Source organism: Triplophysa dalaica, chromosome 11 (genome assembly GCF_015846415.1).
Source record: "Triplophysa dalaica isolate WHDGS20190420 chromosome 11, ASM1584641v1, whole genome shotgun sequence".
NCBI lineage: Eukaryota > Metazoa > Chordata > Actinopteri > Cypriniformes > Nemacheilidae > Triplophysa > Triplophysa dalaica.
In genome coordinates, this window is record NC_079552.1 from 1,545,192 (window position 1) to 1,563,919 (window position 18,728).

General features: G+C 38.0%; 2 protein-coding genes across 3 annotated transcripts; both read right to left on the reverse strand.

Moving 5' to 3' along the window:
- Positions 1-6,013: 6,013 nt before the first annotated feature.
- Positions 6,014-8,836, reverse strand: fbxo5 (F-box protein 5). The gene is made up of 5 exons (XM_056761091.1): positions 8,681-8,836; positions 7,304-7,969; positions 7,100-7,190; positions 6,807-6,983; positions 6,014-6,597 (listed from the first exon to the last, which is right to left on the reverse strand). The coding sequence occupies exons 2-5, from the start codon at positions 7,933-7,935 to the stop codon at positions 6,346-6,348; spliced, it is 1,152 nt and encodes a 383-aa protein (XP_056617069.1). The 5' UTR covers positions 7,936-7,969; positions 8,681-8,836; the 3' UTR covers positions 6,014-6,345.
- A 1,335-nt stretch (positions 8,837-10,171) lies between these two features.
- mtrf1l (mitochondrial translational release factor 1-like) lies at positions 10,172-16,479 on the reverse strand. 2 transcript variants are annotated; one of them, XM_056761108.1, is made up of 8 exons: positions 16,466-16,479; positions 12,105-12,361; positions 11,949-12,028; positions 11,569-11,752; positions 11,288-11,451; positions 10,840-10,957; positions 10,492-10,628; positions 10,172-10,415 (listed from the first exon to the last, which is right to left on the reverse strand). In XM_056761108.1, the coding sequence occupies exons 2-8, from the start codon at positions 12,349-12,351 to the stop codon at positions 10,203-10,205; spliced, it is 1,143 nt and encodes a 380-aa protein (XP_056617086.1). In that variant the 5' UTR covers positions 12,352-12,361; positions 16,466-16,479; the 3' UTR covers positions 10,172-10,202. The 2 variants fall into 2 exon arrangements, with proteins under 2 accessions (XP_056617086.1, XP_056617085.1); XM_056761107.1 differs by lacking the exon at positions 16,466-16,479 and having other exon boundaries at positions 12,105-12,659.
- Between the last annotated feature and the right edge of the window lie 2,249 nt (positions 16,480-18,728).

The window sequence follows — 18,728 nt, forward strand, 5'->3', positions numbered from 1 at the left end:
ATCATTTGGGGGCTGTGAGGATCGGGGCACTGGAAAACTTTATTTTTTTGCCATTCAAAGTGTAATAAAAGTTTGAAGAGCCATAAACATTTTGACTGCGCTCAATTTCACTGTCACGGCTTTCAGTAACATGTAACTTCAGCAGAAAACTTCGGAATCTTAAATCATTTCCATATATGACCGTGTGCCGCCTGTTTTCTGCCACAAGAGGTGACCATTATTTTGAGTGATGCCTCAATTACATTTCTAAGGTTTATGGCTGCCATTTGTTTCTCATCCCAGACAAATCCATATAAATCGCACCTAAGGAATGCAGAGTAAAACAAAAATAAAATCAAGTTGCACAACTAAAGGAAAGAAAAATGCCAAAAAGATCGACCGCGAAGATCATAGTGTATGAGATGATGTGTACAATGTGACGCTATCCAAAAACAGCTGGTGTATTTTCAATAAAAAGAGGGCTAATTCTCTCGCCATACATGAAATTACTCGAGCAAATGAAACCGAAAATGTGCATGGTTCAACACACACATAATTCACTCGTCTGACGCCTCCTTTTGTTCGACATTAGGAAATGGTCATTAGTGTTAGCCGGCTGTGACTAAGTGCGTGTACGACGTGTCTTAAGCAGCCCAGGAAATTTTGAATCATAAATGTCAGAGGATGCAGAATGCCAGACGTGCATTATATAAGACAATATTCACAGTAGCATGAGATATGGGATGCCAAAATTAGTCAAGTCTGTCAAGTTCTTTTTATATGCACTTGTCAGTTGGCCTGGAATAACGGTTTGCAAAAACAATCAGAACCGATCTAAATAACAAGACAACTCAATTTCATCCAAATTCGAGGGCAAGGGTTAGTGTTACGCGTGTTCAACTATGGCATTTTTAAAGGGAGAGTTTGCACAAAAGTAAAAATTCTTTCTCGCCTCGTTCCAAACCTGCATGACCCTCTTTCTTCCGCAGAACACAAACGAAGACATTTTAAAGCACGTTGGTCACCAAACAACATTGAATCCCATATGGACACAATGAGACATTTCTCAAAACGTCTTCTTCTGCGTTCCTCAGGATTCTGGGTCTTCGATAGGGTTGTGTGTGATGAAGAGCTCTGCTTGGGTAACTGAAGAGGCTGTCACGTTCTCTCGTCTGGATCTTGTTCCTCTCATGACTGTGTCATTTTGGCTTGTCATTTTTAATGATGGCCGCTTCCAAGAAAAGACAGAAATCACAGCGAATGGAAAAATAACAAACGATCAAATGAATGGAGAAAACGAGCGCTGATCATTTAGCTACGTGTGTCTGGTATGCATTTGTCACGTTGAATTTGTATCATCACGTCACTGGGAGCTAAACGGAGCAAAAACCCAACATGACTAATAGAAAATCTCTCATGAAGCGAAAGGATTTTCATGATGTGCTGTATTTATCACTGGCCGTTGCTTGTTAAGCACACAAACGGGCTGAAATGTTAAACTATGAGTGTTCATTAGTTCATGTCATCTGAAGCAATGACACGGTTCTATGTGGTCAGTGTAAAACAGACATGTTGGGTTGCGGCAAACTATTCCGTTTTCATCTCTGATGTCTTCCAGGCTTCTGCAGGTATGATGTGAAGATACAATCCCTGGTGACCGAGCCTAATCTTTGCCTATTGAATTGTTGTGGTGCAAATCAGATGTTGTGTGATTTGTCCGGCTCTGTGTGGAGAGGTCCGGCTCATTTGCTCTCATTACTGGATGGCTAAATGGAACGGCTGACCAGAGCAGGTAAAAATAGACTCTACACTGGTCCAGCTCTGATAATGGGTGCATTACCACTTAAAGTGATTCACCGTAGAAATGGCCGGCCGGGAACCACTTGTTTTCGGCATTAGCGTGTGTATGTGTGTGTTTTTGCATTGCACTTTTTCCACGAGCCCTTTTGTTCTTCGCATCTCTCTCCTTTCTCCTGCACACGCTTTTGGTTCACAATGAAGAACATTAGCCCTTGCATCGTGCTGTCAAGCTGACAGTAAACAGTTCACATTTTAGTCTTTTTATGACCTTTCTTAACAAAGATGTGAAAACACACCGATGTGATTCTCTGATCAAGTGCTTCTTCATGGAAAATAAAGTGGAACCTAACATGGTATTTGCATGATCTTACTCCACACATTGAAAAACTGATTTGTTATTTTTTGTTGTCTCAACTCAAAAAAGTAAAAGTTACCTGGTTGCCTTTTGAGTTAATTCACTCGACTAATATTTTTATGTTGCATTAACTCAAGACTTTAAGACAACCAGGTTACTTATTTTTTAAAGTTGAATCAACAAAAAATGTTTTTTTTTACCGTGCACAAATGAAGACAGTCGAATTGTTACATCATGTGATTTGTTGTCATGTGTATTTCTGCGTATGTTGTGTGCTCCAATTGGTCCATAAAGATCTGCCATCCTTTAAAAACAACCAATGGTTGTTCTTGTTCTGTATTGGCTGTTGTTGATCTTTCCTCTTTTCATTTAAATCTTCATGACATTGTAACTAGGTTGTCATCTTTTCACTTTGTAAATACAGTATATACCTGTACACTTAAACACATGGATTGAGTGCCATTTTTTCCACATCTTGTTTTTTCTCTCCTGTTTTTGGAGTTTTCAAAGGCCTACAGTAAAAGCGCCATTTTTCTTTAATTAATTTGTGTACCAAACAAAGCGAGAAACGCAACAGCAAAATGGTTTAGTCCAGTTCTACCTTCTTCATGATCCACCTCCCTTCATATATTTTTATCGAATGTATTTTTGGACCACTGAAGAGTGATACATAACTGGAGAAATCAATGCATCATCCGCACCAAGCCGCTTCAACAGTATTGAAGTGTCGCTGATGACTGTGACAGGTGGGGTTTACACATCACAAGTGCCCAAAACTTTTTTTGTTTGTTTATCTTCTTCTTTGAAATGTTCAGAATTAAACTCCAGATTGCTAGTAAAGAGTTTAAGACCTGTAACGTCCAAACGCTTCACAATGATCACCTGATCTTTACGGCTCTAATGATTGCCTCCACAACTGCGTGTCCTTGAGCCAATATGACACATTTTCTTTTTATCCAAGGTGTACTGCAATGAATGGGATGCTTCACAGGTTACTAAACCCTTCGCACTTGCGCAATGTGCATGATTGCAGCCTTCCTCCGGAGGAAAAGAACAGATTCCTAACAAAGAGGAGTCATCCGAGAGGCTTAATCCACAAACAGAATTATCCATCCGTGTAAAACTCGATACATTAATCCCTACATGTTCTGCCAATCAGTTTATGCTAATACACACATTCTCCGGGGGAGGAAGACAACCGCATGTGATAGTAAAACACAACACCTGTCATTGAAGGACGATTAAGATTTCATAAGGAAATGACTCATAACATCCCACATCAACATCTGCCTCACATACCCGTCTAACGTCTCAAAACCCGCGCACGTGATGGCCCGAGTCGAGCCGTGGAGAGGATGAAAACATCTCAGCGTTTCCTGTCAGATGTCCTTGGGGCCAATGACAGCGCTTGTTGAAGAGCATTGCCGTGACAGCGACCTTTGGAACCCTGATGCACGGGTCATGTGACAGATGCCAGTCAATCATAATAACCATCACACTTGTGCCCCTCCTTTATGAGTGAGGGACTTCAATGGGACATGGGTCTATTTAAGGAGACGTAAAAGACAGGTGGAGAAGATGCATTTGACCAGCAATAAGGAATGTTCTCATATAGACAAAAAACTATATAGGCAAAACATACAGTATATACATGTCAATGTATATTATATTTGTGGTTCACATGTCTGTAAGGCAAACCTTTAATGCCACATCCGTCAGAATTAAAGGAGAAGTTCACTTTCACAATATATGTTTATGATAGTTTGCTCACCCTCATGTCATCCAAGATGTTTCTGTATTTGTTTCTTTAGTGGAAAAACAAAAAAGGTTTTTGATGAAAACATTCCAGGATTTTTCTCCATATAGTGACTTCATTGGACTCCAAACGGTTGAAGGTCAACATGACAGTTTCAGTGCAGAGTCAAAGGGCTTTAAACCAGACCATGAATAAAGGTCTTATCTAGTGAAACCATCGCTCATTAAAAAAAGTATATGCTTTATAAACACAAATGCTCACCTTGCTCTGTTCTGTGTTGTGCGTTCATGACTTCACAAAATATGTAATAACGTTAAAAAGGTTGCGCTTGACGTAGGCGGAAGTACCGAGTCAGTGTTTACAAGTCAAACGTGCAAGTTTTCAACATAATTACGTATTACGTGAAGTCATGAACACACATCGCAGAACAGAGCAATGCGAGCATATGTGTTTATAAAGCAATACCTTTTTTTTGATGTTGAAAATTGACAGATCATTTGGCTAAATAAGATCTTTATTCATGGTCTGGTATGGTTTAAAGCCATTTGAAGCTGCACTGAAACTGTCATTTAGACCTTCAACCATTTGTCCATTAAGGTCCACTATATGGAGAAACATCCTGGAATGTTTTCATCAAAAACCTTCATTACTTTTCCATAAAAGAAAAAATATCATAAACATCTTGGATGACATTTATTATGAAAGTGAACTACTCCTTTAAATGATGTGTACATAGCAAAATTACATTCACAGTGAAATATCACATAGTGTAGGCATGCACAGAAAGGTTTGCATGTAGTCTAGAGGTTAATCACAACAAATTGCTCAGAACCCAAAAATTAGATTTCTATTCCCTAGCAGCTTGACTCATAATGGGATGTGTGTGTTTTTCAACCAGAGCCGTACAAATGCCTGTTTTGCTCTCCATATCCCCCAGTGCTCTGGAGCTTCATTTGTATTGACCGTGGTTTAATAAATCAAATGAAAATACAATAATATACGGCCCCGGCGCTCTTCTCGTCTACAAAGGTCAGCTGTAAGATTAATTATACCGAAAGGAAAGCCTTCATGATGGACTGTTTCCCAACTACACAAGCCTGCTTTTATTATCCAAATCCTAATTTACTGCAAATCGATCCTTGATATTTTTAATGTTTTCACGTTATTTCTTTCTACATGACTATAACTTTTCTCTCCGAGAAAGCAAAGAAAGACTGATGCACAGATTGACATTTCTGCAGGAAAATAAAATGTTACTGGCTCCTCAGTGTCTGACAGTTTTCCAACTGTTAATCGAATCTCTACGTTTATTTTCATTTTGCAGATCCTTTGGTTTAAAGCAAAATGCTGCGACAAGTTATTTGAAGCTAGAATTGCTAATATAGATGACTATACTGAAACTGCAGATATAAAAATAGCGAGAGAAGACATTTCTTTGCACAGGTAAAATTCTCATTCCAATCCCGTGACAACTGAAAGTGTGCTTAGGAAAGAAGTTTCATCTCGAGTTCCTTTAAAGGCGAAAGGAAATTCAATTAAGATGGAAAATCAATTGCAATTGTAATTAAAGGTTGATTGGTCTTTCGAAAATTGAAATGGCTTTTGCGTGCCGATAATTAGGTGAACATCCTCTTTAGTACAACTAAATTATATTCAGAGTTTACGGTAACCAAACACATTTATCTGCATGTGACATGTCATGTGGATCATTACAATGGCCACTGATCACATGGAGAACAGTTATATTTAAACAGGTTTAAGAACCAAACGTGAAAGATCAAACTATTTGCTGATTTTTCTCAGAGGGACAACACTTCAGATTCAAGCTTGCTCCAAGCCAAACATTTAATGCCTGAACTCAGATTTCTCTCTAAATCACATCAGAAAAGGTTTTTCTTAGCAGATTTGACTTCTGACCCTTTGAGTTGCTTGATATTTCAAGTGAAAGAAAGCATCATCACATCAAGAGCAGTCTATGATTCAATAAAACGCATTCATTTCAGCCTAAATTAAATTCTGTTAAAACAGCAACAAGTTACGATACAACAGTTCTCTGCTGCCATCTAGCCACGAGTCAAAACCCAGACGAGGACTCTCACTACATCAGTCAACAAACAAACACCTGCTGAAAAATATACACGGCTTTATTCAACCATTTAAATATTTACAAGTGTTCAAAGACAAACAGAAATGGTTCATTTCATTGATAAAACATCTATAAAATCTTATAAAACATTCACATTTACAATCTTAAGAAGGCTGTTCAACCTCCCTTTGGAATACTTTTTTTTGGGCATACAAAATGATTGTAGTGTCTTTGTGCAGCGGCCACAAACGCAGCCAAATTCACTTCACATTCAAAAATGTGCAAAAGATTCATATTCTTTCAAAACGCATAAGAGGCAGTTCATTTTTCAAGTTCTTGGTAACGGAGACTCTCTCCAGGCACAGGTGCTCAGAGACGCCGGACGCTCCTTTTGCTCCGAGCGGATCCGGCGATGAGTGTGTTTTGGGACGAGGAGCAAGTCCGGACGGAGCTGCGGCACGGGGCAGAACCGTGATATGTTGATTGACACCGTGTGCAACATTCAAACGCGCAGCTGTGGCGCGTGCAGATTGCCCGCTGCATGGCTCCGTCAAAGCGTGCCGGAGAGCCGCAGAGGACACACGCCCGCAGAGATTCATGCTGTTTAAGTGATTTAGCAACCTGGAAGAAAACAAAAATAGTTTTAATGGAATGTTTCTAACTGGTGATCAGATAAAAGTCGCATAGTTATGAGAGTGTACGACATTTTTGTCCATGCATTAGGTGTAAAGTTCGAGAGGAACCCAAGGTTTCATTCATATTCACTTATTTGCGGCCATGTCGTGTTACAAATATAAATTTTGTCCTTGAACATGAACAGCAGTTTTTACCTCACGAAACTGTAGGAAGCGACTCGGTCTGGATGCTGTTTGCCCTCCGCTCATCTGGCACTGGGACTTTTTAACAGCTTTGTGAATGGGTGTAGAGGCAACGCCCTGCATACAAGAGAACACCACCCTGCTTAAGGTGAAGTCCCGAGACAAAGATCCCACATGCCGTCCAGAATCCTGCGACAAAAACAATGCAGCACTATTAGAAATGAAACATTTACCATTACATTTCTTCCTGAAACAAAAAGGTGAACGAGTGCATATTGGTAATTTAGGTAGAGCTTTCTTCTCACCCTTTGTGCTCTCTCAGCTTCTCTGCACCTCCGAAGGGCCATCTGATCCTGGCAGATGATTTTCCGCCACGACCGGCTCACTTTTTTACAGCTGCAACGCAAGATGGAATCAACGGTCAGCCAATCTAACCGGTTCAACATGCGCTTGGCACACAAACCACAGGGAGGGACACAGACACAAAAGCAACCAGAAAATAAATTTACCTTATCAAGTCACGATCTCCCAGCAGGCCCAAGATCCTGGCAAGAATGTGCCGCATGTCTTTCCTCAACAGGCCAGAAAGAGTGTCCACAAACTCCAGTCCCATTTTCCCACCAATCACATTATGAAGTCCATAATTCTCAGCAACTTTACCGACGACCGTCCAATCGTAACTTCTGCTCTTTTTAAAGCTTCTCACCAGTTCCCTGCACACCTCCTCCTGGAACTTGAGCACGGGCAGACAGGGCGTAGAATGACACTCAATGTCCGAGGACTGAGAGGACACGCATTTCTCTTCACCCCTTTCCAATGAGTCCACACTGTCCACCTCCACGTGTTCAACCCGGCTGTTTTGGAGGGAAAGGTATCCGCTGTCCTCGCCGAAACTGGTCAGAACGACCTCATCATCGGACGCCACATCCTGCGTCGGGCACTTGTCCCGGAAGTTCTCTTTATTGTGAGGGCCTTTACTTCTGCTCTCCAGAGGGGTGGAGATGTTGGAGGCCGCAGGGGGACGAGGGCCAGCTGATTTTCGTGGTGAAACGGTGTGACCCTTGACTTCATTGAGGTCTGTTTCAGGTTTCTCCATGTGGCTTAAAACTGTGGAATCTTCACTATGTGCTGTACACTTCATATTTGGGCTCTATGAGACGCAGCAAATGGCTGACCTAGAGGAAATGAGAAATAAGACATGTTAAGTTTTACTAAGCGTGTAGGACAATCAGAGTATTTGTATTTAGTAGTCACTATTTAAATATTACAAATAATTAATTATTGATAATAGCATTCAAACAAATACACCACCAAAAAAGCTGTAAATGTATATGCATAAACTATACGTATTAAACATAAACTAAACCATTTTACGTCCAAGACGTCATTATTTACATTACTATAACATACCAAAGTGTGTTAACATCTACATTCCACAACTTTGTCCACTTTAACACTCAAATCTAAGTGTTGAGCAGATTTGCTTTCAGCATTTCAATATAAAATCATCTAGCATGTCAACATGTCAGTATATTATCTTAAACATATTGTTATTTTATAAAGGGATGGCATTCATTTTAAGTCAATCTCCATTTTACGCGCCTAAGTGCACGCAGTCCTGACGTGGCCGCGCATGATGCTCACTACAAAGGGCTCAGATTAGCCACAAAACTGCTTTAAAATATTTGCAGGCAAAGTTTTGATTGTTTAGATCTTAAAATGCAATAAGCAAAGACTATAGATTAAAATGTGACATACATGCAATAATAAAAGTACACCATAAAGAGGAAACTCAAACATGCTCGGTCATCTCTAGGGTCTCTTTGCTTCAAAGCCCCTTTATCCACACGAACTAAAGCAATTTAAATAAAGTAACACTGTCTTACCTCAATAAGATAAAAGCACTTTTTAAAAAGCCCGCATTTGTCCTTTAAAACGCTTTCTGTTCGCTGTTACAGGAGCAACGTGAACATTTAAGCGGCAACACTGAACGCCGATTGTTAGTGAACTCGGAGAAAAAGCGCCACTGGAAAACGCGTTTGAAATTTGGCGAACAAAACCTCCCGACCAATCAGAGCGCAGCGGAGTACCTTTAAACGACGGGAAGCCAATAGAAGCCTCTGGGGGTGACGCGACTTACGTCGTGAGGCAGAAAGCCGAGACGTCACCGCTGAATAAAGAGCGCCACCCAATGAGAAACGCGGCGTGAAAATGCGCCTTTTTAAATGTGTCAATGGAAACGTTTGCACATATATTTCAAATGTTAAAATGATGCTTTTAAACATGCGAGAGAAAACGATTTAAATGTAAAAGACATTCAAAATAGATGTCTATTAGTCAGAATGTTTTAAATTTATTAATGAAAAAAAGTTTTCAGAATACAAAAATATCCAAATAATGTCTAACTTTATATTTACTTTCAACTTAATAAATACGCATGACAAAATGTAAAAGAAAAGCATTTTCACAAATGGTTTGAGGAGTTTGGATAAAACCATCTACTGTATAATGTTGATATAACACAGATCATCAAATTTACATTTGTGACCCTGGACAACAGAACCAGTCTTACGGGTCAAGTTTTCGAAATTGAGACTTTTACATTATCTGAAAGCTGAATAAATATGAATTCTATTGATGTATGAGTTGTTAGAATAGGATAATATCTGTTCGAGATACAACCTGTTAAAACTCAGGAATCTGAATGTGCAAAAAAATCTAAATATTGAAAAAAATTGCCTTTGAAGTTGATATTTAGGGTCACTGTGACAGGAGATCCACTCACAAAAAGTAAGTTTTTATATATTTAAGGTAGGAAAATTACAAAAATCTTCATGGAACATGACTTTTACTTAATATCGTAATGTTCTTTGGCATAATAAAAAAATCGATAATCTTGACCCATACAATGTATTTTTGTCTTTTCCTAAAAATATTGCCGTGCTACTTAAGACTGTTTTTTGATCCAGAGTCACATTTAGTCTTCAACAGACGCTTTTATCTAAAGAGACTTATAGCGAATTCAGGGAGCTGTGATAATATACCTCAAAATCTATAGTTATGTAATTGATGTAAAATACAAGATCATGTTATGATATATAGTAAATATATCGTCCCAGCAGCCACCACCAGTGTGTCCTTGAGCAAGACACTTTATTCCATGTTGGATAAAAGCGTCTGCCAAATGACTAAATGTAAATGTTATGTAATGTCAATATAATAGAGGAACTCTACATTCCCATTTGTTTTAGGGTGCAGGACTCCCACTAAAGTATTTCACACTGATGTGTTAAGATCTGGAGAAAGCCATCGAGTGTTTGTGGATCTACTCTGGATTGTGCTTGTTCTCCGCCAAACAATTTGACACCTTCAAGACAAAACTTTAACACATTTCTTTATTGCCACAAGTCACTGTTGGTTATAATCAGTGTCTTTGAGAATGTCCATGAGGGATTCTTGCTCTGAAAACTGTTGCAGAAACTCAATCATCTCCTCCAGCAGTTCCTCTCCTTGTAAAAACCCATGGACGTCGTGGATGGTCTTACCGATTCTGTGATCGGTGATTCTGTCCTGAGAGAAGTTATACGTTCTGATCTTCTCAGATCTTCCTTTGGTGCCAATCTGTCATAGGGAAACATGCTCTGTCAGTCACTAAAATCGCAAAGAATATACCGGCTCCTATATATATCGTATGTACCTGGAGTTTTCGAGCCTGGTATCTCTTACTGGTCTCCTCTTCCAGTCTTGTGCTGTAGAGTTTTGCTCGCAGTAGCGTCATGGCTTTCTCCTTGTTCTTTATCTGAGAACGTTCCTGCTGGCATTCAGAGACTATACCTGAAATGCCAAAACGTGACAGGTTAGTCTAACTCTGAATCATAAAGGATAGAGAAACGAGTGAACTGTGAAGTCCACTCCTTAAAGATCTCAATTCATATAATCTAAAGTTGGAAAGAAATCAAACCATATGCACATCTTAACACAACCAACAGATATCACAATACTTTCTAAACATGAATTGACTTATAGAAACAATTGATTTATAGACCTGTGGGCAGATGAACGATCCTCACAGCGCTGTCAGTGGTGTTGACGTGTTGCCCTCCTGCTCCACTGGCTCTCTTTGTCTCTATTCTCAGATCTTTGGGGTTAATGGAAAATGAGATCTATGAAATATTCAATAAGGAGAAAAAAACATTACAAAATCACTACTATCAATCAATCAATCAATCAATTTAATTTATATAGCACATTTAAAACAACCATGGTTGACCAAAGTGCTTCACAATGTCCAAGACAAAAACATACACATACCCATACATATATATATACATACATACACACATACTAATAAAAATAATGACATCGCAATGTCTCCCCTCAGCCTGTCATAAAAGCCAAAGAATACAGGTGTGTCAACTAGACCCAACGAACCTTGAAAGCACAATAAGTCACTTTGAATAAAACTGTCAGATGTAGAAATGTAAATGTTATACCTCAGTGGGTTGGGGAAGAATGGCCACTGTCATGGTGCTGGTGTGCATGCGACCTTGTTTCTCGGTTTTCGGCACTCTCTGCACACGATGGACACCCGCTTCAAACTTTAACTTCTTATAGCTTAGTGGACCACTAATGCTGGCGGTTGCGTTTCTTACACCCCCTAGACAAAGCCAAAAGATACACACCACTCCAAATTAGAACTTTCTAGGCATATTATAATTAAAATGCTAGGCATCCCCCCAAACAACCCAGATATAAAGTATACATATTTATTTACCTAGTTCACTAGACATGACCTCAAGGACGTCAAAGCCCCAGCCATTAAAAGCAGCAAAGTTTTGATACATATCAAAGATCTCATCAGTGAAAAGCATCGCTTCTTGACCGCCAACCCCAGCAGTGACTTCTAGAACCAGATCACTCATGTCCGATTCCTCCTCCGGGATCAGAAAAGATAAAATCTGAAACATCGATAGAAACAAGCATGTTGTTCACACATTTCATCAAGTATACCAAATAGTGAAACATTTGGTTTTCACGATGGAGTAACAATGTTTTATCAATAAGGAGTTTAACAGTTAAAACGTCTGAGTCTTCTGTATGCACGTCTGTTAATAGGGTAATGTTCTATGTTAATGAGAGCCATTCACACCTCACCTTGAGTTGTATGTCATGAATGGCTGCTAAACAAGTCTGGCTCTCTGTCTCTGCAAGATCGTGCAAGTCTGGATCATTATCTGAAGAGAGACAAATGCAAATGAAATGTCCTGCATTTAAATCCAAATGACTCTGTTTTCTCTCTCACTTTATTACCTTTCAACAAGTCTTGTGTGTCCTTCAATTCCTTCTGTTTGTCTTCCAGCTCTTTCATTTTTTGGACCAGAGGGGCTAGAACAGACAGATTATTTCTCTTCATTTTCATGTCTTCATCATCCAGTGTTTGGTTATCAGTATTGAGAGCCTCCAAGCACGAGCCATACTCCGTTTCCTTCTTCTTTAGAAAGTCATACAAGGACTTCTTGCTGAAGATCTCATCCACAGACAGAATCTTCGTGACCATCGCAGGATGACTTGAATGAAAAGAATTTGCATTTTCAAGCTCTTGTAATGTTCTCTTAACAGTCCTGTGAATGGCTGGACGCTTAATAAACAGCCGAATGTCTCTTGTGTGTGTTGTGAATGTTCTGAGTCTGCTTGCACATGAAAGGGATTTACAAAAGCACCCGACAACCATCTCCGCTAACGACAGTAATTTTATTAAGCATTAAGTTAAACGATTATTAAATTAAATTCACCATTTAAATCGTTTTAAATACCAACATATTCAATTCAGATGACAGCAATATTCACATGTACTGCGACTTTACGCTCGTCCTCTTCCGGGTGAAATTCTCTTCAAAATAAAAGTCTTTGATGATAATAGTTTCAGAAGGCTTTAATAAGAATACTAAAAGAGAATCAAACAGGACTTAAAAGCAACTGCGAGGTTAAAGAAAATGCTGAGCATGTCATATTACAAAATCACACAGTATAATATATGAGGTGGAAAGACGGGTGTTTCAAGATAGGTTTCAGGAGGCAGGGCGGGAGTGGAGTCTGATGGGGATAGATACTAGGAACAGAAGGAAAACGGAGGATAGGAGAACCAGGAAATCATTATTTAAATTCCTTAATGATACACGACTTATAAGCAACATATAGGTACAATAAAAATGACATGAGGTTACACACTCTGCACTGTAGGTGGCGGTATATGCACCTAAAAGTTTTGAACAATCCGCGCTTAACTAAGAGAAGTAGAAGAAGACGTTTCAGAAGGCCGCGAGAGATTCCTTTTTAAATATTATCCCCACTGCCAAAACATTGATAAATACAAATTTAAAAATAGCTATTAAATAAATGCAACAATGGTATAAAATATGTTGCTCCTAAAATGTGTCATGCTATGTTATATATCGTTATTTAAATGGAAGCAATTTATTACTTTAATTAATTTAATTAAAATAAGTAAATAACAATGCAAATAAATAATGTGAAACTTTGCAGATAATCGTTCTACTTGTTTTTATTTTTAAGTATTTGTTTATTTTATATTTATAAAAATATATGTTTATTTTGGTTTATTAATTATACTTTACAATGTATAGTAGAACCCATAATGAATCAAATCTAAACGTAATTTAAGTAGCAAATTGAGGCGTATTAATTCACATCAGCCCCAGTTCCAAATGAAGCCGATAGGTGGCAGTAAATTTCAAATTCACTTGTTTTTGCACTTGTGTTGCCATAATTACAGTCCAAGTTTTTAACGTGCCATATGTTCGAGAAGACGGGTGTGGCACAGTGAAATTGCAATGCAAGTCCATGCAATTTTCCATCTGGAGTGCATGTAGGGAACATCTGGTGCTAAATATCGCAAATAGGTCCTACAAAGATAATTCTTCTCCAAACGAAGGACATCAAGCTTTATCAGGTTACAATTGACCTCATTCTGAAAGAAGTTCACATAATCAAAAATATGTTTTACAAGAACTATATGAACATATTGCAACTAGTTAGAGTGATAAATCCAGTTCTTCTTGGGGCTGTTGTTTTGACAAATATGAGTTTTGACATTCTTTGCAGCTGCGACCCACAAAGGTTAGAGAAGAAAGGGTTAATCCTCTGCAAAGTCATGCAGATTACTATGAGACATGCAAGGATTTGAACTATATGCTTCGAATAGCAAAGATGACAATGAAGTGCTTTATATATACATCAAAGGTGACAATGGAATTAACATTGTTCTTATATCAATTTTTATAAGAGGTTCCAAATATGGATTTTAAAATACAAGAGAGAAAGAATCCCAAACATTGTTTTCACAGCCTTGAAGGCACTTTGGGATCAGAAGCGTGCTTGTGCTATCTTTCTCTGAAATAAACGCTACTTGGTTTGATATTTTGTTGTGTGATATAAATCACATGTATGAATGTCTCTTATCTTAGTCCAAAATGTTGTTTTGGTTTAGGCTAACTGTAGTAGAGAACAGACACATACTGATAAAAAGAACAATTGTCTCTTTAACCAAAATGGATTAAATTTAATGACGTAGACTGTAATCCAAACCGGAAAATGATCCAAAGCATGCGGTGCTGAAATCTATTGAAAGAGAGCTATTATACAGAGGAATGTGAAGCAACCTCACGCTGTGAAACAGTGCACAACCATCGAATAGTATGATTGAGGACAGAGCAATAGGAGAGAAAAGCAGCCTAAAAAAACACTCAAAGCATGAGAGAAAATGTGAGGAACCCACACCTGCCCCCTCAAGGAATGTAAGTTACTACAACTTCAACACTTTAACAAATTTCAACATGTCGCCTGAATTTAAATCATTTTAAAATGAAATATAGTGATGCAGTGTTTATTTGATGCTTTCCAAGTAATTCTGACCATTTTTTTAACTAAATAATTTCATAATTCATGGATTAAAATATCAACATTACACGACTGAACCTAATTCTAATGATCATAAATAAAAATAAACTCTTGATTATCAGTAATGAACAAAGAAACTCAAAATTACAACAATATATTGGCTGTAGTGTTAAGTCAGCATTTAAATGTATCGAGTGCCAAAACAAAGAAGACTTTTGTGAGCTGAATGGAGCAGAATTTGTACGCAGACCACATGCTGCTTCAGGTCAGAACACCACACAGGATCCCATGAGAAAGACCTAAATATCCGTCAGACCTCATGAATTCCGACACGTCGTTTCATTCAATGTATTCAAATGCAAAGACTGAGTTTAACACAGAAGATTTATTGATGCCATAGTCCCTTAATCTCTTCTGCTACACGGTTTACATTCTGTTCTTGCTTGTCAGCACCAAACCCACTTATCAATTCATTCAGCCTCTTCAACTCCTGCATGTCTGCACAACCATCTTGTGCCTTTTCAGATTATCTTAAAGTGTTTGCGTTACCTAGCTGAGAAGCCTGGATAGCTTATTCTTTAATAAAATGCACACGTCCTTCAGCCCAAGTGAAGTGTTGTTGGTCTTTTTTTCAAGTCGTATGTGTTCTACACTTAATATCACTACTGTCACATTCTCAAAGATACTTTGCTAATTCTTATATATGCCCATAAAGATATGAAAGAATGTCTTTGATTCGTGGAAGATGAGGGAGTGTTTTGAAGCATTCATTTGTAAAGTGCATTTGGTGCTGTCCATAAGAATCACAGATGAGATCTCTTTGATATCTTTAATAGACATAAATCAAGGGTATAGCATTAGTTCTGCCGGATTATGTGAGTCAAGCTTGCATCAGCTGATCCTCATCTTCCTATAGAAATATATTTTAATTTCAGACACAAGAAAGACATATCTCAGTTATTTCTCAAAGATATAAACCAAGCATGAGTTAGTCAGGTAGTATCAGCTGTTCCTCATCTTTCTATGGAAATATGACGCAATCACAGCTTACGTTTTATTTTCATTTAGCTAACAGCAGTTTACCGCGTTCCACAGAAGCAAACTACCCTCCTCCTCCCCCCTCTCCTACCACCCCTAATCCTGTCTCAGAGGTGACCACCAGCCAACCTCAAAGTGAACAACCCGAACCATACGCTGGCACAAACTTCATTAGAAGCATTCTTAACCTCCTCTGACCTCACAGTTACACCGCTCCATCCAATTCAGTGTTGAGAGGACCACACATGGCCCGTGTCCTCCATAAGAATGAGCCAGAAGACCCCATGGCCTGGGCGTAAAGAAAGTCAAGTATTGTTCATCAAGGAATGACGATTGGTGGAAAAGCAAAAGTTAAACTCTGCAAATATTGAATGGGTATGAAATCTCATCTCTCTGTAAGAATAACAAGCGCATGATATGTTTTGATGAATTAGGTGAACAAATATGGTCCTCAGCTTTGAGGTTACAGAGAGTCTGGAGTTAGAAAGTTCAGTGCAGAAGCTTAAGTCAGATGGACGCAGCTGAATACATTTTTATTTTGAAACGAAAATGTGAAGATGATCGAATCATTTTAAAACTCTAATTTAAGCATTACAGTTACCGCTCATACTAACACACTATGTAGCAATTTGAAAGGACTGAGTAGTGTGCAATAAGCAAAACATTAAAGTCTGTACATCCATGCTTACAGAAAAAGCTCACAGAGAGAGAGATACCTGCTGTTTGTTTCCCATCACACACAGAGAGAGGTCATCAAAACATACGTGACAGAACGGGAAAACCACAGGGCGACTTCGAGTTCAGGGCCGTGTGAAGGAAGGATGAAAAAGCGTGAATTCAACAACTAGGCCGTTATCAAAACATCTGAGCGGTCCTACAGAGACCCCAGATCAGTCGGCCTAAGAGAACGGAAGAACAGATGTAAAAACATTGTCATCCCTTATAGAATATTGTGTCGGGAAAAGGTAAGACCAACGCTTAGACAAACAAAATATTTAGTTTTACTTCAAACCTATTAACACAATAGGACAAAAACGTAGTGCGGAAGAATCAGACAAACTTTAAGCAACAGTTTATCTAGTGAGGTGCATCGAGCATGCTTCTGCATGAACAAAAGAAGACATTTTGAGAAATGTCTCACTGGTTTTGTGTCTGTGCAATGGAAGTCAATGGAGTTCAATGTTGTGTTGTCATCAACATTCTTCAAAATATCTTCTTTGAGTTCTGCAGAAGAAAAAAGTAAATGCTGAAAGAATGTTCATGTTTGTGAGAACTAGGCTAAGAGCAAACACAGTGAAGCCAGATATCCTCTGAAGAACTGTTTCTTGAAAAAATGTCTGCAAGATTTTCCAAAGTTTGTCTAAGCATTCTTTTCTAATGCCGTCTGGACTTTTCACTCACCCGTCACTCAGCAGTAATCTGGCCAGCAAAACAAACAACATATGAATTAAAGTCTGACGTTAATGAAAAAAAACTTCTGGTCAAGTGAAAATAAATAATATTAGCATAAACACAAAAGCTTTATATATCTTTTGTATAACAACATTATGTTCAGAACAATCAAGATTCTCACATTATTGTCATTTAAATCAATCTTACTCTTATAAATACTCTTGATAAAGCATTTAGACCTTTTATGACCAATCATATAATGGTTTCATCTTAAGAACATAAACAAACGTTACTACGCATGCGCAGTTTTGTGAACCCAACTGGACTTCCGGCACACATTCACAAACAAAAGAGTGCCTGTAGATTATTTCTGATAACAGTCAAAAGAAATCGAAAGAAACATTACTTGACTAAACTTCTCTTCAATATTTTTCAATTTAGACTGCGATACCAATCTCAACCGCTAGATGTCAATGCACCATACGGTTTCTTTAAATGCGACCGTACCCAATCAACAAATTGTTTATTTAATTAAAAAAATCTGCAACATTCAACAAATCGTTTATTTAATACAATTATTTATACAATAAAGTCATTATATTTACATAAATAAAATATAAACAGTGAGAAACTAGCCAAACATAAACCGGAAGTTAACTGCGGAGGTTAAGCGCGCGTGCATCCGATGAAACGCTCTATAAAATATAAAGATACTGAGAATTGGGAGGATTAAGCACCAATAATTGTCACGAAAATGTAATGTTACTAAAAGTAAATTAAATTTAATGTTAAACAATCGTATAATGCTGTATTTAGGGTGACATGTGACATTTCATCATCCTCCTACCATGAATCAGATTTTCAATCGCTGGCAGTACAAATAAACTATAAAGAAGTGCTCTATAAATGAAAATGTCACTGTCCTGATTAATACACACACATTTATCTTCTATGACTAAGTATAGGTACATTGAACACCAGTGTTTCATATGGAAGCAAATGAGAGACATAATGTTTTGAAATTTAACAGCCTATGAAAACTTGATTTTGAATTATTTTACTTTGGAAACCATGTATCTGAATTTATTTGTTTCGAATTTACCTCTATGAAATTTAAATATGAAAATTCTTGATTTCCAATTTAAAAACCTGAATTTAATGCTCACAAATTCAGATACAAAAAAAATCAACTTACAGAATTTCAGATAAAATACATTCAGATTGATCAAATTTGATTGCTCTCATTCAGATCTCAAATTTCAAATTAATACTTTTCAAAGAAAACATATGTCTAATTCGACTGCTCAAATTCAGATGGAAAAATTCAAGTTAAATATTCACATGGTAACATCCGGGCTACCCAGGATAGGAAAAACAGTTGAGCCCAGAGCCCGTCTGCAATTGAACCGAACCATTGAACCGAACTATTGAACCAAACCAATGAACCAAACCAATGAACCGAACCAATGAACCGAACCGACGTCGGTCGAGAAATAATAATAATAATAGTTCCAAAAAATAATTAGCAACAACATAATTTTGTTCTATAGAGTCTGATTGCACATAAACAGCAAACTTACCGAAGCG

Excerpts from the sequence above, each read along its gene's own strand:
- fbxo5 (XM_056761091.1), bottom strand. The coding sequence starts at position 7,935 with ATGAAGTGTACAGCACATAGTGAAGATTCCACAGTTTTAAGCCACATG. Across the intron at positions 7,191-7,303 it reads GGAGATCGTGACTTGATAAG|CTGTAAAAAAGTGAGCCGGT; the intron begins GTAAATTTATTT and ends CTTGCGTTGCAG. Across the intron at positions 6,984-7,099 it reads AAGCTGAGAGAGCACAAAGG|GATTCTGGACGGCATGTGGG; the intron begins GTGAGAAGAAAG and ends TTTTTGTCGCAG.
- mtrf1l (XM_056761107.1), bottom strand. The coding sequence starts at position 12,525 with ATGGTTGTCGGGTGCTTTTGTAAATCCCTTTCATGTGCAAGCAGACTC. Across the intron at positions 11,753-11,948 it reads TTCATGACATACAACTCAAG|ATTTTATCTTTTCTGATCCC; the intron begins GTGAGGTGTGAA and ends TCGATGTTTCAG. Across the intron at positions 10,416-10,491 it reads ACCAGGCTCGAAAACTCCAG|ATTGGCACCAAAGGAAGATC; the intron begins GTACATACGATA and ends TCCCTATGACAG.